The sequence below is a fragment of the Alligator sinensis genome, unplaced genomic scaffold (genome assembly GCF_000455745.1).
Source record: "Alligator sinensis unplaced genomic scaffold, ASM45574v1 scaffold72_1, whole genome shotgun sequence".
NCBI lineage: Eukaryota > Metazoa > Chordata > Crocodylia > Alligatoridae > Alligator > Alligator sinensis.
The window spans coordinates 656257-683316 of NW_005842547.1; the positions used below are offsets into that span (position 1 = coordinate 656257).

The 27060-nt window shown below is 42.3% G+C and overlaps 1 protein-coding gene across 1 annotated transcript in view; it reads left to right on the forward strand.

Annotated features, from left to right (window-relative positions):
- Window positions 1–27060, forward strand: part of LOC102386534 (CUB and sushi domain-containing protein 1) — a 796348-nt gene that overhangs the window by 393151 nt on the left and 376137 nt on the right. Inside the window, exons 14-15 of the mRNA XM_006032113.1 lie at window positions 20285–20473; window positions 26008–26124. Coding sequence (XP_006032175.1) covers window positions 20285–20473; window positions 26008–26124 — 306 coding nt within the window. The remainder of the gene's footprint in view (window positions 1–20284; window positions 20474–26007; window positions 26125–27060) is intronic.

Genomic DNA, 27060 nt, shown 5'->3' on the forward strand with positions numbered 1-27060 from the left:
GTGCCCCCGTGATGAACTTATAGGCAGCCACAAGGTCGCCTCTCAACTTCTCTTGCGGAGGCTGAAGAGGTCCAGGTGCCCCAGTCTCTCCTCATAGGGCTTGGCCTGCAAGCCCTTAACAATACGAGTGGCCCTTCTCTGGACCCTCTCCAGGTTATCCACATCCCTCTTGAAGTGTGGCGCCCAAAACTGCACGAAGTATTCCAACTGCAGTCTGACCAGCGCCCGATAGAGGGGAATTATCTCCTCCTTTGTTCTGTTCGTCATGCATCTGCTGATGCACAATAAAGTGCAGCCCAGGCCTCCAACCCATAACAAAAGGTTGAGTCTAGAGAGCCAGACAGTGATCGGGCTACTGAGACAGCTGACAGGGCCAAGCCAGAGGCCCCAGAAGCCCTGCATAGTGGAGTCCTGTTCTAGGGAACAGTGACCCCCGACCAAAGCCCACTGCAGGTGAGAGAACAGCTTGGCACAGAGGACGAGGACCACCCTCCAGGCCTGGGAGCTGTGAGTTGCAGGGAAAAGAGGATTCCCACAGGGGAGGGGAGTCCCCTGCCTGGTTAGTTAAGGGCTCCTGAAAGGGGAGGTCCCACTGAGAAGGCCCCCCTAAAGTTACCAGCTTCTTTGTAGGGCTTGGGAAAAGCCCAAGGGCATTGGGGTATCCCCTTGGGATTGTTTATCTTTGAGGTTTATCTGTTTCAGATCAGATGCTTACCTGTATCTGGAGCACTGGTATAAGGATTTATGTCATTTACCCAGAGGGTATTGTTGATGTTACTGCTTTAGATATCTTATAAATATATATATATATATACATTATACATATGTTTATATCCATATTCCTTTCCCTTAAGATAAGTTAATGTAAATAAATTTGTATATAGTTAAGTCCCCTGACTGGCCTGGCCTGGTTCTATATGGACAGAGGGAAACTGAGCAGTCTGCAGTTCCCACCCCACAGCACACCTGCCAGCTAACAATCCCCTTCAATTGGAGAAGGGGAGTATATACCCAAGTTACCTGGGCTACATATATATAGTGTGTTTAGGGTGGATTGAATTGGGATAATCCTGCTTCTGACAAGGGGTTAGACTAGATGGTGTGTACAGTTCTGTTCCAGCACTACTTCTCTATTATTCTCTAGTATGGAAAGAGGAGAGAAGGGCAGGACAGAAACTGAGAAAGTGAGATGTACACATAAGAATATATTAAGTAAACATAACTTCATATATATATATATATATAACCACTGGGGTGAGGCAGGCAGGAGTGGCAGCCCTGGGAGAAGCCACAGGGGCTGGGAAGAATGATCAGGAGCTGCAAGGAATGATTGGGAGTTGGGGGGATTGAACCAAGAACTGGGGAATAGAACCAGGAGCTGGGGAGAAGCCCCTGTTCATTCCCCCAGCCCCCTGATTATTCCTCTCAGCTCCCAGTTCAATTCCCCAGTTCCAGGTTCAATTCTCCAGCTCCCAGTCATTCCCCCCAGCCCCTGCAGCTTCTCCCAGGGCTGCCAGCACTGCCTACCTCACCCTGGTGGGAGCAGCTAGGGCAGCAGCTAGATGAGCTGTGGCTTAAGCCAGCATCCCTGGGAGAAGCTGCAGGGACTGGGAGAATGACCGGGGAGCTGGAGGAATAATTGGGAGCTGGGGGATTGAACTAGAAAGTAGGGAATTGAACCAGGAACTGGGGGAAGTCCCCCAGCCCCTGATAGTTCCCCCCAGCTCCTGGTTTGATTCCCCCAGCTTCCAATCATTCCCCCAGCTCCCTGATCATTCCTGCCAACCCTTGTGCCTTCTCCCGGGGCTGCCAAAACTGCCTGCCTCGCCCCAGTGGGGGGGGAGGGCAGCTGGGGTAGCAGCCAGACAAGCCACGGCTTCTTGCGGGACTTTTGACTTAAGTCAGGGCTGCTCCCCCAGCTGCTCCCACCAGCACTGCCTGTACACTCTGGCCAACTTTCCCAGTCTTGATGAATCTCTCTGAATTGATTCGGAGTCTTCAGATTTCATTTAGAGAGATTATTGGGTCTCCTAATTCGATTTGGATTCAGAGATTCGGCTGCCAAATTGGGCTGAATCTCCTCCAAATCAAATCCTGAAGCTTCATACAGCCCTATTTTCTTCCCACCCACCTAACAGTCATTTTGTCTCACCTACATTTATCCAATTTGTTTATGAGAAGGTCATATGGGACCTTGTCATGAGCCTTGCTGGAATCCAGATACACTATATCCACAGCATTCCCCTCATCCGACCATATAGTTACTTTGTCAAAAAAGATCAAGCTAGTTTGCCATGACTTGTCAAACTTCCCAGGCATTGGGATGAGGCTAACCAGTCTGTAGTTCCCTTGGTCCTGTTTTTCACCTTTTTTAAAGTGGAGCACTATGTTAGCTCTTTTCCAGTTTCCTGGTACTTCACCCATCTTATTTTAGCGTCCCTCACCAGGTGCAGTCATTCTTTATCCTTGCCTTTCTGATTTTGTCTCTGCTGAAGTTGCTTTAGCAGCAACTCTTAAAAAAAAAAATGTTGGCCTTCTACCCCATGCCTGTAAAGTCAGCACCCAAGGCTGTTGTCAGTTTCTCTGTGTTGCAGCAGAAAAAGTCTGTAAATGCAAATTTTAAAAAAGAGAATTGTTAGAAATTGTTAGTTTGGAATGTTAGTAACCATAATAAGAAAAAAAAAGTCCTGGACAATCAATTATCATCATACATTTGAAGGATAAATTTAATTGCCACTGTGATTATAAAGGAATCTTAATCCTGTTTAAAGTGAAAAACTCAGTGTAACCCTTATTGAGGTTGTTACTAGTTCCACAATAATATTAAATTAAGCAAAAATATGCTCATTATAAACTTGAATAAAAATATGACCCTTTAAAAATGTGACCCTGTACACAATTCATTAACTTCACACCTTTAATATCCATGATTTGGCCTTTTTATATCATTTTTAATGTGTTATGGAACGTTAATAGCAGGCCTTCTAGACCAACTATTATATGCTCCGCCAAAAAGTTAGTAAGTGCTCACTGTTTTCTTAGGCAAAGTTTCTGGTAAGTCATTCCAGATTTTTAGGAGCAACTGATTCATATTGTAAGGAACACTAACTATGGCCTTTAAAGCCTTCACTTTTTTGTCCTTCATTGTCTCAGCTGCCCATGGCAATTTACTCTCTTTCACCTTTTGCTATACTCATTCCTTGGGGAGATGCACTGATCCTAATCTCTTTTTTTGACAGAAACAAAGATGGGTATTTATGTTCACAGGTTCTCTTAAAATACATATTCTTTTCCTTATGATAAATTACATGTCCTTGGGTTACACGGTAAAGTCTTAGCATCTACTTGTGTAGTGCTATTAGGATGCAGTAAACTAATTAACTCTGCTGTAGGTTAGTACTTGTCAACACAAATACTGTACTACCTTCAAGCTATTTATTCTGCAGCAACATACATGTAAACACTGATGAGGTTGGTGCTTCAGTTCAGGGGCTGCCTGCCAGCAAGCCATACACTGGCGCACCCTTGTGCCCCAGCCAGCTCCTCCACAGCACATTTACCTGGGTCTGAGCAGCCCCAGTCTGGCAGGCTGACCTCAAGCCCCCTGCCACCCAGAGCTGCTCCAACTTGGCTCAACATACTACCGATCCAGGCACACAAGCAAATGTGCTGCCTGGGAGCAATAAATTCTAGCACAGTAAGTGCTGGAGTTTATTGTTTCATGATAATAGCACATTTAGATATACCCTCTGTGAATAAAACCTTTGCAGATGTAGACATTGAAAACATACAGATTTAGAAAAATGACCAGTTCGTTTGGCCATACTCACATATATGAAAAAGCAGACTCCTTAATGCTGACATATCTAATCAAAATCCTTCAAAGATCCTGAGGTCAATTTAAAAAAATGATAACAAGGAGAGGGGAGGCTAGACAGAGAAGCCTAGACAGCCACCTTGCTGGGGTCACCTGACCCCCAGTTATCTTTCCTGCTTGGTGCAGCAGGCTGGACCCAATGATCTTCTGAGATCCTTTCCAGTCTTACAATCTATGAATCTATGAACAATAAAATACGTTCTTTCTTTATAGCTTGTCCAAATCAGTTTGGACACTCTGGGTGCATCTGCATGTGATGATGCAGTTGGGCCTCCCATGGTTGCACAACATGGCCTTGGTAGCCATGCAATATTGGGGTGCCAGGCAGTGGCACTGGAGTAAGGAAAACTGCCATATGTAGCCTGTGGCCTGTGTAGGGGGAGCAGAGGCCAACAGTTCTTGTGCCCCAGGGCTCTAAATGCCTGAAGGCTTTTAAGGTTCTGAGGGCAGGAGAGGCTCCCATCCCCAGGGCCCTGGCTCTATAGTGCAGCTGGCCCCCTAGTGGTCAGGCTGACTGGGAGCAAATTTGCTCCTAGATGGTGCCTACATGTGTGTTACTTCACAGTAAATACTCATAAGTAAATTATCTACTTGCATTTGCAGGTAGCAAATTTACTCATGAGTAGTGAAGTTTACTGAGCAGTAAGCATGTGCACATGCAAACACACACACTTATTGTACAGTAAACTACACTATTGTGCAGTGAAGCATCTCATAGACATGACCCCTAAATAGAAGGCAGATGTGGAAAAGCAATACAGTGGGATGCTGATTATCAAATATGTTCATAGGATAAGTTGGGGACAACTTTTTTCAGAGGTAGATGTTATTCTAGTTAATTAAGAGCTGTTTGCAATTCTGAAAGAGAAAGTAATTTTTGTGAAGAAGATCCTGAAAAGAAAAAAAAAAAAAGATTCTTAGGAAAGGAAAGAAGAACAGTAGCAGAAATAATAAGTAACTTCATAAAAGCAGACTTCAACAAACACAGGGAACTGGTAGGTGAGGTCTCAGGGGAAGTAATTCTAAAGGAAAAAAGTAGTTCAGGAAATCTGGCAGTCTCTAAAAGAGACAATATTAAAAGCATAATAGCAAATTATTTTGATAATGAGGAGAGATAGGAAGTATAGTAAGATACTAATATGGCTGCAGTAGGAGCTCTTTAATGACCTGAAAATTAAAAAGGAATTGTGCAGAAAGTGGAAATAAGGGCACACGAATAAGTATAAAAGAATAGCACAAGTCTGTAGGGATAAAATTAGAAAAGCTAAGGCACAGAATTAATTACAACTGACAAGGGACAAAAAGGGCAATAAAAAGAGTTCTATAAATACATTGGAAGTAGGAAAAAGATGAAGGAAAATATAGGCCCGTTATTCTAATGGGGAAGGTGAGTAGATAAGTATGATGCAGAGAAATCTGAACTATTAAATGTTCTTTGTACAGTGCCAGATCCAGGAAAAGGACATAACAACCTCAAGTGGGAACAAGTCCAACTTTAGGTGTGTAAGTGCAAAAAAATCCTGACCCTCCCCAAAAAATAAAATCCACACATCAGCTGTTTAATTCTAGAATCATCTAAAATGAACATGATAGCTGTTTGGCTTTAAAAATCTCTCCCCACCTTCACTTATTCTGTGCATGTACTCCTAAGTCACATTGGGATCCAGAAACTAAGGAAGGCAGGCTGCCTATACACATGATTGGAGGTGGAGAGAGGGGAGTTTTAATTAAAGTAGTTCCTAGGCAGCCACTCTAATTAAAACACCTTATTGCCATATGTATTAAGCCATGGGATGCTTTAGCTAAGCATTCAACAAAGTTTAGTTAAAGCACTCTGTGGTCATTTAAAAATGCGTTGGGGCTTAATACATGTGATGCTGCAGTGTTCTAATTAGAAGGTGGAAAAGATCAATTAATCAAGCCTTCTCTGGTGTTTTCTAATTGAAATGCCAGTGATCATGTGTATAGGCAGCCACAGTGTCTAAATCTACTAAATGGGCTTGATCCAACAAGCATACTCTGAGTGTACCTAATCCACATGGACAGGATCTGGTACCTTATAAAATACTGTTGTAAATGCTTTCTTTAAAAGGTGGCTGCTAAAAGAGGAGTGAGTGTCCATCTTTTATATAAGCACCTTCTCAATTATGAAACGAAAGACCTGAATTCTGGGTCCTGAAGGGATTCAAACGTACATGTGCTACTTTTCAGGCTGGGTCAAGTTGCACTACTCTCCACCCTCCTTCTTTTTACAATGATTAATGAAGATTCATCCAAGATTCATGGGTCCAAAAGAAGAGATCACAAAAGGGACTATGAGGTTGTTGAAGTCTGCTTTTGTGAAGTTACCTCTTAATTTTACTGATTTAGGACACTCATTTGGAAAGCAGGAGTCTTGAATTCTGATCCTTGCTGCACAGACTGTTTATGTATTATACTTTAAACATTAATTGACTTTAAAGAGCAACAATCCTAGGATCTACAAACCTAGGTTATAACTTGAACAGGACACTCTTCTGAAATATGGTGGTTTGAGGCCTCCCAGATTGATGAGCATATAGAATATGGGTCCTCCAATTGTTGGGTGCAATAAAGTGTGGGCTGCACCCCTTCCTCCTTGGGAAGAAAAAAAGATTGCTAAAGGAAATATTTAAATGAAAAACAAAACAAAACCCTCTGCTTGTTAGTTTCAAAGAACAGGAACAGATTCTGATCTGTGGATCCCATGTGGACAGAAATGCCCAGGGATAGGCTGAATTACATATAGAACCCTGTGTTTAGCATTTTCTATTGGTTCGTTCTATGGGGCTCCCTACTCAGCATGTAGATCTTCGTAATCACCATTCTGAAAGACCTAACCCACTATGTCAGGTCTTGGGAGAGCTTGCGTATGCTTGATCAGTGCTTTTCTAAGGCTTGCATTACACCTATTTGGGATATTAATGCATACAAAATGGATTTGCCTTGCTGTAGTATGTCGTTCCCTAGCACATTCCTTAGACAGTTCAGCTGTATGCACTGTATGGGTAGCCTATGTGCCTAACATTGGATTTCAGTTTTGGTTCTGATGGCCAAGTGCCCAAAAGTTATGTGCTGCAGCAGAAACTTTATAGGCGTCAATCTTTTATTGTGTCTAGCCATCAGTTTCCACAAACAAATTATTTGTGGCAAGATTCAGATCATAACAATTGATACAATTAACACTAACAAGAAGTCAGGAACACTGGACAGAATAGAAAAAAAAGTCAGAGAACATATAGGTTATTTAGATTATGGGTGGGCAGATTATGGCCTGTGGGTCAGATTTGGCCCGCTAGCTGATTCTTTCTGGCTGATGGGTTGGTGGCCTCAAAGTCATGGGATCCAGCCTTCAGGGAGCCAGTGGCTCTGGCTGCTATGTTATGCTTGGTAGGTGGCCATTTCCTGGCTCTGTCTGCAGCTTATACCAGCTTCCGCCCCATGTCAGCATCAGCTTTGTATATTGCTGGCAAGTTCCTGATGGTGACCACTTGTGGACCACAGCAGCACCACCTATGGACCCAGGTGGATGTCCCAATAGGAACTTGCTGGGTGCATCCACAGCTGATGCTGGCACCTTCCTGGTGCTGCTTCCAGCACATGGGATAGGAGCTGGTGTAAGCTGAGAGGATGTGTTGCAGGTGCAGGACAGTTGTAGGGTGGGGGAATTACTGACAAAGACAGAGACACAGAGAGAAGTGGCCCTGCCTGCCATCTGTGATGAACAGTGGTGTCTAGTACTTGGCTCCAAGAAAAAGTGGGACCTAGTGATGGGCACACTCATCTTTGCTGGAGCCCTTCTGGTTGCGGCCCAAACCAGAGCTACCCTGAAGCTCCTCCCTGCTACTGCCGCTGTTGTTGCTGCCCCATGGGCCCTTTCCATCTCTGTCTCTCCCTCCCCCAGCAAAAATTCTGCACCTACAGCATACCCATATACGGATGCTGACATATCTCAGGTCCCAGCATCAGCATAGATGCAGCTGTAGATCAGTGTTCATGTCTGAGCCTTTCTTCAGGATAGAAAGGTGGTTCAGAGGTGGAAGGGGCCCTGGATGAACTGCCCCTGCTGAAGCTGTTGGCCATACCCATACCAGTTCCCCACCCGCCTATTGCCCCATCCCACATAGGGAGGCTTGAGGGGGCAGGAGGCCCACAACTGTTCTCCAAAACTTTTTATCTGACCCATGGGCCCAAATAATTGCCCACCCCTGATTTAGATATATGTAAGTAAATGCAGCTTGTTGAAGTTCACCCACAGTACCTCAGGATTATCTGAAGCAATATCTGATACATTATCAATTATCTTTGGCAACCATGGAAAATATGAGAAATCTTAGAGGACTAGAGAAAGGCAAATTTATTACCATATTTACTTGAATCTGAGATGAAGTTTTTTCCCCACCAGTCAGCATGGGGGAAAAGGTCCCTCATTTTAGATTTGAATACAAAGCAGAAGGGGGATGGGCAGCTGCTGTGGCAATGACTTTGGTTCTGAGCCTTGGTCAGGGCCACAGTCTGACCCACAATAACTGCCTTCCCCCACAACTTGCCCTCTGAAACTTCTCTTCACTCCCTGCTTATTCCCCTCCATACCTTACTATCAGGAGCAGCTCATCTCAGGCTCAGGTTGGATTCCCTCCTGGGCATGGAGTCCATGGACACTCTGTCCTCTGCCCAGCCAGTCAGTAGCACTAGCACTGCTGCATGACCCAGCAAGGCCTGAGCTTCCAGGTGCTGTGCTCTGGGAAGGAACAGAGCCCATGCTGCATCTGACAGTAAGGGGGCAGGGGGGTGGGCAGGGAAGAGGCAGAGACTGCAGGGAGAAGGTGTGCAAAGGGAAAAGACTGTAGGGAGTGGCGGGGCAGGGGCTGTGGGGAGCGAAGGATCGGGGAATGCAGGAAGTCTGCAGGGGGAACAAGCAGGCTGGGAGGCAGAGGGCAAGGCTCCAACCCCTCTGCCTCTATTTTCCATTGTGTAGCAATGGGAGGGGGACAAATTTAAGACAACCCTCCAATAATTACATTAGACCTGAAAATTATATATATATATATATATATATTATAGGCTTGTCTTAAATTCAGGGTTGACTTAGATTTGTGTAGATATTTTTGAAATGGGAGAAAAAAGGAGAGGGCATAGGGAATTATAGAATGGTCTGTGTAGTCCCAATGCCTAGACAGATACTGGAATAAATTATTAAACTACTTGTTGGAACTTAGATAAAGAATGGGATAAGAAACAACAGGCATGGACTTTTCAGAATGAATTTTATTAAGCCAATCTAATTTTCATCTTTGTCAGAGCAATTGACTGGTGTATGAGAGGAAGCAGTGTATGGGGCATATCTTGGCTTTAGTAAGGCTTTTGACAGTTTCATGTAATAATCTCATAAGCAGGGATCCCAGTTTTCTGTTTCTCATGGAAAAACAGAGAAAACCATGGATTTCCCAACTTTATCAGAGAAAAAACAGATTTTCCCTTTTAGCAGAGATACCTGCAGATTTCCCACTTTTGCAAACAGCTCTGCTAATTGCAAAAAGGGCAGGAAACCCACAACCCTGTCCAGAGTGGGAGGGAGAGGGGGAAAGAGCAGGCCTGAGGCTCCACGATTCCCTGGCAACGTGCCTGCTGTGCGTGGGGCTGAAGTGAGAGCAGCAGTGCAGGGCTGTGCCCTTGAAAGCAGCAGCATTCACAGGGGCACATCACCAGGGCAGTGGGGAGCTCATAGTAGTGAGCAGTTTCTCCACATGGCTCTGCTCCCCTATCATGCCCATTGGGCTGCACAGGCCCTGGGGTAGGGCAGCAGGGCAGGAGCCCAAGTATGCAGCCCATTCCTTCTCCTGCAGTGCTGGGGGAATAGGGGTTGTGGGTAGGGGGTGAGGGGCACCAGGAAGGTTGAGCAGGGGTGGGAATCAGAGGCAGGAGCAGAGCTGGGGGAGCGGGGAAGGGATCTTTTAATTTTAATCATGGATTTTGGGGGTTTTATGAGAGAATTTGCGATTTTTTTATCAGAGAATTTGCAATTTTATATCAGGGAAAACAAGGATCCCTGCTCATAAGAAATTAGCTGAAGAAGTATGGTTTAGATGCACAGCTGTTTTGAAATAACTACTCAGTGAAGAGTTATTAATAGTTTGACATCACACTGAACAGCTATAAAAATGTTATATCAAACACAGCCCTGAGTTATAGAGTTCAGTAATTATCAGTAATGGCTTGGGGAGTGGAGAAATGAGTACACGCAAAAGGATGAAGATGACACAAAGCTGGGAGGTGGGGTAACCACTTTTCTCAAGGAGAAGATGGGCACATAAAATGATCTTGATAAACTGGAGAAATGGTGTGAAATCAACAAAGTGAAATGGAATAAAGACGTGCAAAGTACTGCACTGAGAAATTAGGAATTAAAGATACAAATATGATGTGGGGAATTGGCTAGAAAGTAGTGCTGCAGAAAAGAGTGCCATTTCAGAAGAGGAACATCTTCTGAAGGGGGTGGGGGGGTTTCACAGATTCATAGATTCATAGATGTTAGGGTCAGAAGGGACCTCAATAGATCATTGAGTCCGACCCCCTGCATAGGCAGGAAAGAGTGCTGGGGTTAGATGACCCCAGCTAGATGCCTATCTAACCTCCTCTTGAAATGACCCCAGCTAGATGCCTATCTAACCTCCTCTTGAGGAGTCTTAGTCTTAGTGGATCACAGATTAAACATGAATAAGCAGAGTGCAGCCTGTTGCTAATCAGGCTGAACTCATTACAAATGTATTAAGTGGCACACTGTATATAAGATGTGGCAGATCGTTATCCTTTTCCATTTGGCACTGGTATAGCCTCTTCTAGAATACTGCAGCCACTTCTGAGGTCTATACTCAATGATATCCACAAACTGAACAGAGTCCAAAGATGTTATGTTGGTTTTTTTTTTAATCAAGAAAAGTGTATGACTAGGAGGAGACAGAACCATCTTCCAACATGTAAACATTGTTATAAAAAGGATAGCAATTGTTTTGTCATGTCTACTGAGACTAACGTAAGAAGTAATTGGCTTATGTTGCAACAAGGGAGATTTAGGTTAGGTGCTAAGAAACACTTTTGAAGTTTAAGAAAATTTAAATAGTTCATTCAGGGAGACTGAAATTACCTTAATTGGAGATTTCTTAAGTAATTAGAAAACCATATGACATGAATGATTCACATATACTTCATTCCACCTTTAGAGTAAGGGGATGGACTATATGCTTTCCTGAGTCCTTTCTAATCCTATATTTTATGTGATGTTCAGCTGATAAAAGAATATGTTTATGTTACCTTAGTAAATTCCACATATATATAGGAGGTAAACTAAGATCACATAATCAGACCTGTGTAATTTTTCAATTTGGGAACTATTGTGCAGGTGAACATCAGGCCACAGTGCAGGCAAATTGAGCCCCTGTTGCTCCGAATGTATTGTTTTTGCTGCTGAGGAACAAGGAGGAGGCACCATGCTTCTGCTATTGCTTTTCATAATAATAAAAGTATAAAGCATATAATATAATATATGAAATATATATTATATCAAGCATTATATATCTATAATAATCCAGATAGATGTAGATAGAACATCTCTTTTTTTTCCCTGCTCTCTTACCCCCTCTCCCCCACTTTGTATATACACTGAATCAGAAAATAAATATGTGTGGCTAAACACTACATGTAGCATATCGAAGCTGTTCATTTAAATGGTCTGAATATAAATGCCTATTTAAAATATTACTATATTAATATATTAAACATCACATTTACAGTATACATATATATTATATATAAATTTACAATTATATAATGTGTGTAAATGTCATCACTAATTAGACTGAAGTGCCTTTGCATGCTGCATACATTTTCTAGTAATAAATTCTTGTTTTCTCTTTAGAACCCAAATCATTAAAACAGTTTCTGAACAACATTTATAGCTTCAAGCCTTTGAAAATATTTACTTGAATCAGTAATGAAGAATTAAATACAGCCAACAGAATATGACCATTGAAAGTATGGGTTTTTCGTTTTGTTTCCCCTCCCCACCAAATGTCAGTATTGACACAACTTTTACAAAGTGAAGCTTTGGCTTGGCATCATTTTAAAAATCATTAACCATGTTTTGCAGTTATACTAAGCTTTAACTAAAAACCCATATGGTTTGAGGGAGATATTGATACTTTAACAAAAATTAGCATTTTGGGGAGAAATGTGTCGCCGCCGAGAGCCGCGGCGCGGGGTTCGGGGCTTTAGGAGCCCTAATCGGCGGGTGGGTACTTGTGACACTTGGAGTGGAATCAGGTACTCAAGCGTTTTGGTTAAACAAAGAAGATTGTTTACTTACACTGCTCGTACAGTGCAGGTCAGAAGCTTGCTTTGGTTACAGTTACAAAACTTGGGTCGGGCAGAAATTACAAAGATGTTGGTCAGTCTGCAGATGTGTTTGGGGTGTTCGGGGTGTTTGGGCCGGCAGTCGTCGTACGTCTCGGGTGCGGGTGTGCTAGGCCCCCTTGGGTCGGTGACGGGGAGTCCTTAGTGATTGATCAGGCCGCTAAGTTCTTCTCTAAGACATGCGTGGAGTTTGCTAGGCTCCACAGTGTACTCAGAGCTCTCCACGAGATGTATGTGGAGTCCTCCAACTTGGGCGGAAACTGCTCAAGCCTTTTATACGGCTAGCAAGCCAATCACTAGCCGCCAGGTAGGAATAATTTCGAACAGTCCAATAGTGGGGTACGAATTTGCATAAGATTGGCGGGAACTCCTTTGCACCGTGCATTTCTGTGCTGCAAAGAAGAAATGCACACTGCAAAGAAAGCTACAAATTGGCGGGAACTTTTTCTAGGTCATAACATATAGTCACTGGGCTCTGGAGTTTTCCACTCGTGACCTACTTACATGACCTACTTACAGAATGATTGACAGACTGCCTTCTGTATCAAACTATGGAATCTGGACAAAATGAAAACTAACTTACAAATGTTGATGGCTGAAAAGTTAACACATTTCTTGACTTTGGGCACGCTTATAAAGTATGGTACTGCATAGTACTTGTATTAGCAAGTACTAAATAAATGTGCAGTAACCAGAGTTACTACTCAGTAGTTCCAGTGAATGTCTTCTAGATGATGCTACTGCACGGTAGCCTAATAATACTGTGCAGTAGTGCATTAGCATTGTCCATGCTGCAATGTGCACTACTGCACAGTATTTTTCAACTACTTCTCAGTCAAAGTCTCCTGTAGAGGCATCCTCTGGAGAAAAAAAAAATCATTTCAGAAACATTTATGACTATGAAGTTTCTCCTTCTCATAGTTTGAATTGTGTTTAAAAACACTTCATGCAGAGCTTTCCATTTCTTTTTCTTTACTGCTCCCAAAGACCTCTAGCTTTATCCATTCCTCTTCTGGTCTTTGTTTATTTTTTCAGATTTGACTTGAAGGTGCCTTTTTGCTTAAAAAGAAGCATATTTTTACTAAAAAAAGTGTTGCATCCAGCCTGAGACACAATCATTATATTTGCTAGTCTCACAACTTAGTACTTACAATGAGATAAAATTAGAGGAAACTCCATATCTCTTACTGGTGTGCTTTATGATCATGTGATGACATCATCAATCATTGATGACATTGAAGCATTGTAGTTTTCTTAAGGATTAGGGAAGCTGAACTTTTCTGGATGGGTCATTTCCTTGATAGGAGAGAAATGAGTTAACTCATTTGTTTTTCTGTAGTAACAATATTCCTAAATACAGTTATTAGCAATATACAATTCTGACAAGAGACAGGGGTGAAAGCAAGTTAAATGAGGAGCTAGGAACCAATATTTATTATATTGAGATAAAGGTAACCTATCCTTTGTTGCCTATCTTTGGCCAACACAATGTTTCAAGGAAGAGTGAATGGAAAGGAGGGAAAAACTGACCAAGGGAAACCTAGATAGGTACGGTACATTTATTAAAGCAAAGACTCTAACAGAATTCCTTTTACATGGTCAGACGGATTTAAATGAACTGTTGTTGTAGCTTCTCCATGACCTTGCATAATATGGGAGACTGACTGACTGTCTGATCATTGGCTGCCAATAGGATGTTATAGGAAAGTTAATTCAAGTTAAGTATCTTGTCATAAACCACTTGAATTTTCCTTCTCAAAAGTGCACTAGTGATTTTGTAACAAAAAGGAAACCTACTTAAATTCAGCTATCAACATCCTTATTCCATGAGTGCTCAGTTGCCTGCTTCTGAATCATCTATCCATTTTTAAAGAACTTTTGTTGCCCCCACCAACTTGTAAATAATAACAAAAAATCATTTGATACTAAACTACATAACTCCTAACCTCATTTTATTGACTGTCTTTCTCTCCAACATTCACTCACATGACAATACCACGAGCATGATTGTTACTGTAACCACAACAGAAAAGTATTTGATCATATTAGATTGTACACAGAGTAACATATGGATTATGAACTACCACAGGAGTATGCACAATGTCAGGACACATGCCCTTTTTCTCAGATGGAAAAAGGCCAGTAATGGAGAAAGAGACTATGTTGAAAAATAACTGTGTGTACTGAGATGTACAAATTTTCTGTGCAAGTTTCATATTTTTTTCAATCACATTTTGTTTTTTTACTGACCCTAGTATATTATATTTATTATATATTTTTAAATAATTGTGGTCTTAGTGTGGGTGTGTGTGTGCATGTGTGTGTGTATAAACAACCATACTGTCAACTATCATGTATTAAATCAGTCCTTCCAAATTTGAACCTACAGTGCATTTGGTTAGATATATTATATATAATTATTATTGGAATAGGAGCACAGATAGCACCCATCTTTTATTAAAGCATCCAGTATTTTCCACTAAAATACTCTCTTTTTAGTTTTTTTATAATTGTGTCAAGCTTGAACCTTTTCAGCTGACATTTTAAATAATAGGTTTCTGCCTCTGAGAATGAAGTTAGAGAAAAATACATTATTTTATCCACTTATAAATGTTCAGATGCCTCCATGTTTTGTATTTAGAGTTGAAAGTTGAGTGTATGGTCAAAGAATCAAGAATGTGACTTTTTTATACCGTTAGGATGTGTCAAAATTCTATCTACAAGTTTTGTTATCCAGTACCCATGGGGAATGGAGGGTGCTGGATAACAAAATATGCCGGATAACTGAGTAGCCCAAACAGGCGTCTTTGCCTTTTCAGGCCGCTGCCTGTACCACTGCGTCTGGGGTGTCGCCGCTCCTCCCACCACATTGCCACCCCTCCCTCTGCATCACTGACCCTCCTGCATGCCCCCTGGACCCTGAGGAATAGGGAGGAGGGACCCACACAGGCTGCTATGCTCCAGGTTGTGGGGGCTTGGAAGTGCAGGCTGCTTTCCCCTGGGCTGTGGGAGTGCCATGAAACCGAAAGTGCCACGATGGGCACTTCTGGTTTCACTTTTCCCTTACAAGTCCTGACAAGCCAGCATGCTGGTTAACAGAGCATGTCAGCTTGTAAGGTGCTGGATAACTCAGCTTTTACTGTACTTACAAGTTTTTGGAAAGTCATGGTTTACATATGCTCACTATAGACTTATTAGAATTTAACTGCTCAAATCATTGCAAACTTTGTATGTATTAGATTTACTTGAGCCTATCATAGCTCCTTCTATGACCAGGTCACAAAATCCTTAGACACAGGGATAGCAGTGGACATAGTCTTTCTGGACTTTAGGAAGGCCTTCAACATTGTCTCTCACTCCATTCTCATTAAAAAACTAGGGGACTGTGGCGTTGACACCTACACAGTCAAATGGGTCACTAACTGGCTGGAGGGCTGCACCCAGAGAGTGGTGGTAGATGGGTCATTTTTGACCTGGAGGGATGTGGGCAGTGGGGTTCCGCGGGGCTTGGTCCTCGGGCCAGCATTGTTCAACATCTTCATCAGTGACTTGGACGAGGGGGTAAAAAGCACCCTGTTCAAATTTGCAGATGACACTAAGATGTGGGGGGAAGTGGGCTCACTAGAAAGGAGGAATAGGCTGCAATCAGACCTAGAGAGGCTACAGGGGTGGGAGGATGAGAATAGGATGGGCTTCAACACCTGGTGCTGCAAGGTGCTCTACCTGGGGAGGAAGAGCCAGCATCATACCTACTGGCTGGGGGATTCCCTTCTTGTCAGTGCAGAGGCAGGAAAGGATCTTGGAGTCATTATTGATGCCAAAATAAACATGGGCTGACAGTGTGGGGACGTGGTCAGAAAGGCCAACCACACCTTGTCATGCATCCACAGATGCATCTCAAGCGGGTCCAAGGAGGTGATCCTCCCCCTCTATGCGACACTGGTCAGGCCGCAGTTGGAGTACTGCATCCAGTTCTGGGCACCACACTTCAGAAGGGATGTGGACAACATGCAAAGGGTCCAGAGGAGGGCCACTCGCATGATCAGGGGGCAGCAGGACAGGCCCTATGAGGAGAGGCTAAGGGACCTGAACCTGTTCAGCCTCCACAAGAGAAGGCTGAGGGATCTAGTGGCCATTTACAAACCAGTCAGAGGGGACCAGCAGGCACTGGGGGAGTCCCTGTTGCCCCGAGCACTCCCAGGATGACAAGAAATAACAGTCACAAGCTGGCAGAGAGTAAATTTAGACTAGATATCAGGAGGCACTACTTCACTGTCAGGGAGGCTAGGATCTGGAACCAACTTCAAAGAGAAGTGGTGCTGGCTCCTACCCTAGAGGTCTTTAAGAGGAGGCTAGATGAACACCTTGCTGGGGTCGTTTGACCCCAGTATTCTTTCCTGCCATGGTAGGGTGTCGGACTTGATGATCTGCTCAGGTCCCTCCCAACCCTACCAACTATGAAACTATGAAACTATAGCTCCTGTATGTGCATAATTGCATGCACAACCTGACCAAGTGATTATCTAATATTTTTGCAACATAATGCTACAGAAAAGAACCTGGATATTACTTGAAATGATTTTTCCCAATGTGGGGTGGGGACTCCCATTGCAATGAGTGCAAAGGGGCCATCTGACTTTTTCCTCTCAGTTACTTGCCTATTCACTAAAACACTGAGCAGCATGGAGGACAAAATCATATCATACGAAATAAGAATGGGCAAATAGGTAGACTGAAGAATAGGGAGGGAAAGAAAAGGAAGACAAGGAATGTGGTGAGATTGCGACTGGAGACTAAAAGAAAACTACTGGTATTGGGACTTGCTGGTCAAGAAGTTTGCAACTATCTAGACAAGGAGACTGGGACAAAACCTGTGAGTGAAATAGTTGTAAAAGTGAAAATCAGTTAGGTGAAAAGGAACTGAGAACAGTTGAGAGGGAAGAGAAATCTGGAACTTACTAGGTAGAGAAATCAGCATACGAGGTATGGGGAGAGAGGAGATATAGGAGGTGCAATCAATTTGAAGAGCACTATTAATTTGACGTGCTCCTGGGTGCACCATTTAAATGTGCCCATGGGACAGCAAATATAAGCTAAGTGGGAGCAGCCCCACCTGGCAGGGGCCTTGGGGAGTCAGCCTGACAGCCCAACACTGCTCCAACTCATATCAACATCCTGTGGATGGATTGGTTGAGGCACAAGTGTGCTCTAGTGTGGAGCTAGCCATCAGGCAGCTGAAGCCCCCCACACTGAAGCACCCTCATGCCCTAGCCAGCTGGGTCAGGGTCTAAATGTGCATTGTTGCAGAGTAAAAATCTCCACAACAGGATAGTATTTGTATTTACAAGTACTACCCTTCTGCAGAGCTTATTAGTTTATTAGCTGCTAATTAGTCTCCCCACAAGGGAGCCAGGTTTTCTGAGTAGTGTGGAAAACTGTGGATTTTCCCCATTAAAGGAGAAAAACACAGGAAATGGTGAGTTTTCTCTTGCACGCTGGCAGAGTTCCAGCCTACAAGGCACTGCTTGGGGCTGTGGGGAGTGGGAGGATAGCGATCACAGATGCACATGGCAGCCAGGCAGCAGTGGAAAGCAGCTCCTGCAGCTCCCTGCAGGTAAGTCTATGGGGATGGGGTGGACACTGGCTACATATTAGGTGGGGGGCAGGGGGCACAGGCCATGCAATGGGAGGGAGGGGGAACAGGCCATGTATTGTGAGGGTAGGAGGAGGCAGAGGTGATGGGACAGTGGGGCACATGCACCCCAATATTTCTGTGCTCACTGCAAGGTTTGGGGCTGCAGCATGGCTGGACCAGCTCCAAGGAAGCCATCTCCAAGGTCCAGGATGTGGGACCTGGTGTGGGAGGAATCACTGTGCCACCATGGACATCAAGATGAGGCACTGTGGTTTGGAGTTGTGCCCTCATGGTTGCCAGGTGCATAGAGGGTGCCTCATCTTGGCAGCCATGGTGGTGCAGCACTCCATCCCAACCAGTTCCACGTTCTGAGCTGTGGAGGTGGCTCCTGCCTGGAGCTGGTCCAGCGCTGCTGCAGTCTCATGCCACATGCTCCACTGTGGGCACAGAAATATCAGGGGGAATGTGTCCACACCCCTCTTTTCCACAGGCCTACCCCATTCTCCCCACACCCACTCCCTTGCTCATATGCTGGAGGCATGGGGCAGTGGATCAGGAGTGAGGGGTAGCAGCAGGACTGAGGGGCTGTAGGTCAGTGGGCCAGGGGCCTGTGGGTTGGGAGTAAGGTGCATTGGCAAGGCTTGGAGGGCTGTGGAACAGGAGTGAGGGTCAAAAATGTATAGGTATTTAGAATTTATTTTATTATAATCATTGAGACACTGGTAGGTTTCCAAATTGCTTTAAAACTGTACATATATCAATAACACATTTTATTCAACAGATATACATGTATAGAGAGACATTTATTGTAATCATGGGAAAAATGGATTTGGGGGGTTTAAATCAGAGAATTTGGGATTTTTAATCAGATAATTTGCTACTTTTAAACAGGAAAAACCAGGATCCCTGCTCATGATTAGAACTGGGTGTTGTCACAAGTTGTGGGAACCTCCAAAAATGTATACACAGATGAGGCACAGGTCAACCTTGTCCAGCTCCACCTCATGAAGTGTGGGGATACACTAATCATATGTACCAGGCTGAGAGAGGAGGCAATAGAGGGATGGTGGAGAAGTCCTATTTGGTTATGTTTGCCACACATTTCAGGCTGGTGAAGAAATGGGAATCACTGGAAATGGGAAAGAAAGGCAAAGCTCAGCTGTGGGATTGAAGAGGAAGCCAAAATGTAGTCAATGTAGTGGCTCACCATGACTTTAAAAAGAGTTAGTGCAGAGGGATACTGAGCATAATGGGCACTACACTGTATCTTATTCAGATGGGCTAGTAATGTTTCCTTGTGGTAGGTTTTCATCAGTATGTTTACTTAGTATGGGCCATGGGTTTCATAGTTATGTTCAGTCTTGGCTGTGTTTAATCAACTTCATAGTTTGTTTCCATTGCTGAGTACATGCTTTTGGCATCAGTTTAATTATAGGCATTGTATTTAATGAAGTTTCTTTGTATGCAAATGTAAGACAAGTAGGTTTTGTCCCCATTCTGGCTGGGGAAAATACCTAACCTTATGCTTGTATGATGTACACACAGATGCACAGACTTTGGTTAGTTTATAAGATACAAATCTACCCTGCCTTCTACTTTACTTTAGACTAACTTGACTAACTTTGACTTTCTGCTGCCATTGATACTGCTCCAGCCACTGCTAATGCCCATTGGCACAAAAGCAGCATGTAATACCTATGAATGAACTTATTTACATATCTACAGTTTAATTAAGAACTCTTTAAAGCCTACAGAAATGGGTGTCCTCACTTTTTTATCCTATTTTTATGCACAGGACTTTATTTGTAGAACTGTAAGGCTATTATAGAACAAACCTGCAACTAAATTTACTGGATTCATAAAGTACAAGTTCTAACATGGTGTTTCTTTATATAATTAAAAAAAAAGAAAGGAAAAAAAAAGAATCATTGCTGTGACCAAAACGAGAAAGCATTCACAAGTGAGCTGAGTCATCTCAAAGCAGCATATAAAATGTAATAAATTAATGTGATTACAGAATAACAAAAGGAGATATAATAGAGTAGTATGTTGACTCTTAATAAGATCCTCTGTCTGTAACATTTGTTTTTTTATATTTATTCTATTTTTGTCAGTGTTTTAAAAATATCTTTTAAAGCTTTAATCTATGTATTAAAATTCAGAATTAACATACTGTGTCTGTGTCAATGACAGCACCCAGAAGATGGTATTGAGTTGTACTATTGGCTTAGCACAAAGTATTTTAATTGGGATCTTTTTTCATCCTTTTCTCTCTCTCTCTTTTTCTGTTTGTGCTTGTGTTGCTCTTGTTCTCCTTTAAGCAGTAACTTTACTTTGCATTTCAGGTGTTACACTAGAATCAGATTCCTGCCTTGACCCAGGGATTCCTGTGAATGGCCATCGCCATGGTAACAGCTTTAGCATCCGATCTACAGTAACTTTTAGCTGTGATCCAGGATATACATTGAGTGATGAGGAGCCACTCATATGTGAAAAAAACCATCAGTGGAATCATGCATTACCTAGCTGTGATGGTAGGTGCCAATTATAATAACCAGCTTAACAAAAAAGTAAGCTGGGATGAAATTACACCTTAGACCATAACCTGTAAAATGTTAGGCAGTGTTAAGTTAGAAAGTTCTGCGAGCAGTCATATGTTAAAGATTAATACTGCTTCTTGTCTACACAGCCCTGACTTGCTGCTAAAGAGCTGGTGAGCAGGCATGTGGCTAGGAACCAGGGTGCCTGAGCAATATCCCTGCTCTGAGGTTGGAGTTGGGCCTGGGAGTGGTCAATTGTGGGACACTTGAGTTCACTCCCTGCTTGGGATGGGGAGTCTGGGAGTGATGCATGCTGGGATACTGGAGGACTGCAAATTATTCATTTTATCTCTGTGAAGCAGACTGAAAATACCTTAATGTGAGCTATGTATCACAGCCCACTGTTAACCCTTACCTGTATTGGCATAACCCTGAGATGCTCAGAGGGCACTTCACTTGAGTTAACCTTTAATATGTGGATGCTCACATTATAAATGTCCTTAGTGTAACACATAACTTCAACCCTGCTCTTTTCTGTTTTAGTGCATTAATTAGTCATGTCTTTAGTTATGTTCTCTTCCTTTCCCTCATACCAGAGTTCAAAGCTTTTAAATACTGTTACCAGATTTGCCCATTACTTTGGGGTGTGCTCATTTAAGGGATATGTTTCTAGGGTCTTGGTAATTCTGTCAACGTGCTGCTTGTGTTACTTGCATTTCTATACGGAGCTGTATATCTCCCTTCTGCAAGTCCTCACCCCCCCCGCCCCAATGGAGCTATCTTGCAGGACTCAGTCTCAATGCGGCTGGGTCCTCCAGTCACCAAATCAGTCATACACAAAAACACACACAGATTAACATGACACGCCTGACCCGGCCGGGTTGATCAGCATGAACAGGCTGACACCCTCATATGCCAAGAATCAGTTCATCAGAGCAACAATAAACTGCAGTCAGACACAAGCACACAGGTGAACAGAATCCCTCTGAATCCTGCTGGGTGTCCAGCTGACACCCTCATGGGCCAGCATTCAGTTCATAAGGGCACGTCTGAGTCAAACTGGGTCAATCAGTCTGTACAAGCTGATTCCCTTATGTGTTTCAAACTCAGCACGTCCCAATCTTTGGCCTCTTGATGAGCAGATCCCACAGCATTTTGGGGCTCTACAGGGATCTTTAGTTTAGGTAAAAGAAGTGCTGCTGCAGAGCACAGGAGGAAAGAGAAGCAGAGAAGGAAAAATATACCCAGTTACTACCAGTTTGACTATAAAAGTTATTTATTGCTAAGCATATGAAATATATAATGGTGCTAATAGTAATAGACATGCAAAGGAAAAACAAACACAAGCAATTACAGTACTACCCTGGTTTCACTAAGTATTTGGGGAAACTTAGCTCAAGCTTAACTAGTACAGTTCAGGTTCAGAAATTTATGCCTAGAGAGAAAAGAGAGAAAGAGAGAGAGCACTGAGATCTCACCAGTCCAAGGCACTTGGGTCTCAAAGCTGACAGGTAAAGTTTGTAGCACAATCCTCGAAGGGAGACGATCTGTTCTTCCAGCAACCCAAGAACAACAGCGGGTGGTGTCAGCACATGATTTTTCTTCCTGAAGCACACACACTGCTGCTTTTTTACAGATTTTTATACCCTCAGTTCATCTGCTTCGAAGCATTCTCAATAGTTGAAATCATTGTCTTTTCTATTGACAAGGGGTTATCTGGTTTGGAACATCTCAAGAAACTGACTGATAATCAGGAAGCACAAAAGGTTAGGGAGTAACCAGATACTTGGGAGCCATCTTGAAATTCCTGTGGATAGCAGATATACTGATGGGATATCTCATGGTTTCTTCAGGAACAATAGATAGCTTGCAGCATCAGGATTTTGGATTTTTACTGGTTGTGCACAAGCCTCAGCTTAGCATGACTACTATAGTCTTTTAACAAACTTAAGGCAAATATTGGGGCATTTATAACCTTTGGGCAGGAGGCCTTCCACCAGCCGTCCTGGGAAAAGTATGACAACACCTGTGGTTAGGGCTCCAATGGGTTGGATGCTGTGATGAACCCTTAACCATTGTTCAAGTGTTGCCCATACCCCCTCAACTCGGTCTCTTGCCTCAGCATTCCCTAACCTGACAACCAAGTTTTAGTCAATCAAGTTTAAATAGGCCTCCCATTGTGGTACCAGGGAATGTACGGCCCAAGATGCCTATTAAACTTAGAGGTGTGTGTGTGCCTAGAGGGGGAAGAAAGTCCTTTGTAAATCCAGATTAGAACTGGTCTGATAAATGCTGAGCTGGGTGTGTGTAAATGTGGGTTGGTTAGCATTTGGAGCACAGATTCCCCATCATGCAGTGCTCCCCTGCTTCTCTGGTCCCACAATTCACTGCAGTCTCTGCTTCAGGCTTTCTGCTCTCCATCTCTCATGTAAATGAACGGTCATCTGGTTCCATCTTGGATGCAAATGAGCCCTAAGACAGTTGTTTCACTCGTCACCCTTATGTGGAGGATCTTAGGTGCATCTCTCACTGCATCTTAATCAGTTTCATTTAGGTAGAGGAGGGGAGGGAGGGGGAATTCTTTGTGAGTCAGACAGACTGCATCCTGTGCCAGGGTTCCTAAGAACACAGAGCTGAGATGCAACAATACTTCTATTTTAATACTATCAATACTCTGTGTTTCTCACTTTCCTTGCAACCCACAACTGAATATGTGTTATGAATTACTTACACCACTTTAAGTATTATCTTCATTCAATATATGAATAAACTCTGCAATGTGTAGATGAGATGCTGCACCATAAGATCTAGGAATAAGAGGCAAAGATTAAATCTTCTTTAATCATAATAATGATGAAACTGTCTCAGCTCTGATTATCATCCCAGAACATATGTAATATCTCTGAAAGAAGTAAAGAAAAGGAAGAAAAAAATCATAGGAAAAAGAAGGAAGGAAGCAGCTGACAGAGAAAGGGAGGGTGAATGGGCCTGAATTGAGAAGAATGTGAAAAGGGCAGGGGAAATGCAGAGTTGGGAGGAGGTCACACAGAACCCCTGGCACTGGAAGCCAGTGGTAACTTTGGGGACATCCTGAGGTCTGGATGTTATAATATTTGTATATTATACAAATATAAATGTGTATGTCAAACACACATTACCTTTCTAGATTGGGAATATGTTCTAAGAAGGAAACTATTTATTGCTGGTTCACGTTTCATTTGCTTCATGAATTAATACAGTACAAGTATAGGAAGTTATACTTTAGTTTCTGTTTTAACCCATTTGAAATATTCTACAGAACACATTTACAGAGGGTTTCATCTTATGCCATAATATATACATTATTAGCACACATTGGCCAAACTTGTAATGGCTAAGTAAAAGCAAACATTAAGAATAAATTAAGGTATCTTAATCCAAATGGTCCCTCTTGGAAAGACAGAAACATAACGCTTGCTGATACTATAAATTATAGCACTTTCTTTCAATTACCTATCTTATTTATCAATCACCTTTGACTGATATTGCTGAAAAGAAGAGAGTGTGAGACAATGCTTACAAAATTCAAGTTAAGATAAATTTGTAATACTTGTTTTCTCTCTTTTCTTAAACATTTGACTGGTATTCAGAGCTTTGCCAAGATTTTTTTCATTAGGAGAAATGATTGATTATGAGCTATATATTTCTTTGGAGCAACTCTGTTTATTCTAAAAGCATGTACACAGAGATCTATTTCCAGGCACATAACAGGAGCCACTTCTCTTGCTTATAAATCAGGCTTACCTTTAGAGCTAGTTATGTTCCTAAAAGGCTGGGCATACTTATCACTTCTTCTCTGGCTTCCCCACATGCTGTTTCTCCTGTGTCAGGACACACACAGTTGCAACCAATCGGTTAAGTCTTGGTAGGTAGCTTCTGTTGCTTTAATTTCCACTGTTCAAGAGGGTATTTCATTATTTGTTTAATTTATCCTGAATGCAAAGTACCTATTACTCATGTTGATAATAATCAGGACTCTGACAATTACACTTTTCATCATAACAGTTGATCTTCCAAGATACATTAAAAAGGTTTGTTATATGTTGGATATGATGAGGAACTACCTGACATCATGTCTTCCCTCTCTATTCAAGATTGTACAACAATTTTGCACAGTAAAACATGCTGTGTGATTTACACTAATTTAAAAGCATCTCTTTTCACATATACATACAACATAAGAAAATAAGAGGCTTTTTCCATTAGAAAACCTGTATTCTATATATCTTTCTTTGAAACTCTGTGTGTTGAGAGTATTCACAAAATATGAACAAAGTCTAATGCTATGCAGTAGAAACACATTTCAGAATGAATTACTAATTAAAAGGTAGCATAAAACACTATATGGTGCAAACAGCTGTTTGAAAACTGGAAAATGTGCTTAGAGGCCATTGAATATTACAATAACATTTTCTATGAGCATTCACATGTTTAAAAAACAATATTTGCTTTGTTTTTTTCTATACTTTGTTGATGTTCATTTTCATCAAATTTTCTGATAAACAACTGTTGAAATAAGATGGATGTATTTCCCAAATATTTTCACTTGCTTTTAAGGGTTGCAGTAATTCAGGTTAAGAATTTAAACAATGCCAACCTATACTTCCAATTTAAAACCATTATATGCAACTGAAATTTTGAATTTAGAAAACTGAGTCTTCTCAACATTACAGCTACTCATGAATTATCTATAAACTAACCATTATTTGCATAATTCTAAATAACATCATTTTGAAACTGTCAATAGTGTGTGCATAAAAAGGGAAGGGGAAAATATTGAAGCATTTTTAAATAACATTTATCCAATAAAGTGTAGGTAAAACAGTTTAAACATGATTACTGCTGAATTATTTTTGAGCAAAGTTTCTTGCCTGACTGCCAAACTGTTCAGGAAAGACAGGCAGGGGAGAAGAGGTGGAGGAGTTGCGCTATATGTAAAAGAACTGTATGGTTGCTCAGAGCTCAAGTATGGAACTGGAGAAAGGCCTGGTGAAAGTCTCTGGGTTAAGGTTACAGGGGAGAGGAACAAGGGTGATGATGTGGTGGGTGTGTGTTATAGACCACCAGACCAGGAGGATGCGGTAGATGAGGCTTTCTTCAGAAAACCAGTGGAAGTTTCCAGATCACAGGCAATCAACTTGCATTTGATTACAGTCTATTCCATGTCCATACTTATGCCAAGATTCCCCATTGGCTTTCAAAGAAGTTACCAAGGAAACCAGCACTCTCTGTGTATGAGGAGTTTTAACACATTATTGCTGCTGGTAATCTTCTCTGCCTTTATCAGATGTAGCCATCTTTTAAAAAAAATGTTGGAAACATGCATAGACCATACACTAGTGAAGACGAGTTATCTTTGTCAATAATATGTCTCTAGATCACTATACAGAGAAATTTATCAAGCAAAAATGATGAGTAGTATCTGAGATTTTGCTACAGTAACAGAGAGCCCAATGTAATGACATTTTCTCTCTTTCTTTCTTATTAAGCTCTGTGTGGTGGTTATATTCATGGGAGCAGTGGAACCATTCTTTCTCCAGGTTTTCCTGATTTTTATCCAAACTCTCTTAACTGCACTTGGACTATTGAAGTATCACATGGCAAGGGTAAGAATGTAATGTGACTGCCTATCCACAGATAATATATATTTTAAATATGCTTCTGACAGAATTAAATATACGTATTTTATTAATCCTTAAAAGAAAAAAAATTATAATTTAATTTTCTCAAACTATTACATTAAAATTTGGTTGTGTATTAAAATTTGTGATAGGAGACGGGAGGGAGGAAAATCCTTCCATAATGGCAGGCATGAAACAAAGTACTTATACTGCTTTTTCAGATGTTTGTGGTCTTATGAAGATAGTCCTGTATTTGGATGGGAGATATTTCCCAGGAAAAAGCCCAGGAAAAAGCCAACCTATTAAATAGGTACTTTGCGTCGGTCTTTCATCAGTCCCATGGGACGCCCATGCCCGCTATGGGACAGGGAAGTCCAGATGAGGGTGATCCCCTGCCCTCCATTGATGCTGACTTCGGGAAGGAACGTCTTGAGAAGCTGGATACCTTCAAGTCAGCCGGCCCTGACAATCTTCACCCCAGGGTACTCAAGGAGCTGGCGAGCATCATAGCCCAGCCTCTAGCGCGGATCTTTGAAAACTCTTGGCGCTCTGGTGTAGTGCCCGAAGACTGGAAGAAGGCCAATGTGGTGCCTATCTTCAAGAAAGGGAGGAAAGTGGATCCGGCTAACTATAGGCCCATCAGCCTGACTTCTATCATGGGGAAGATCTTAGAAAAGTATATTAAAGAGGCCATCCTTAATGGACTGGCCGACGCCAACATCTTAAGGGATAGCCAGCACGGGTTTGTTGCGGGTAGGTCTTGCTTGACCAATCTCATTTCCTTCTACGACCAGGTGACCTACGACCTGGACAAGGGAGAAGAGATTGATGTCATATATCTTGACTTCAAAAAAGCCTTCGATCTGGTGTCCCATGATCGCCTCTTGGAGAAACTGGCCAATTGTCGCCGTGGGTCCTCCA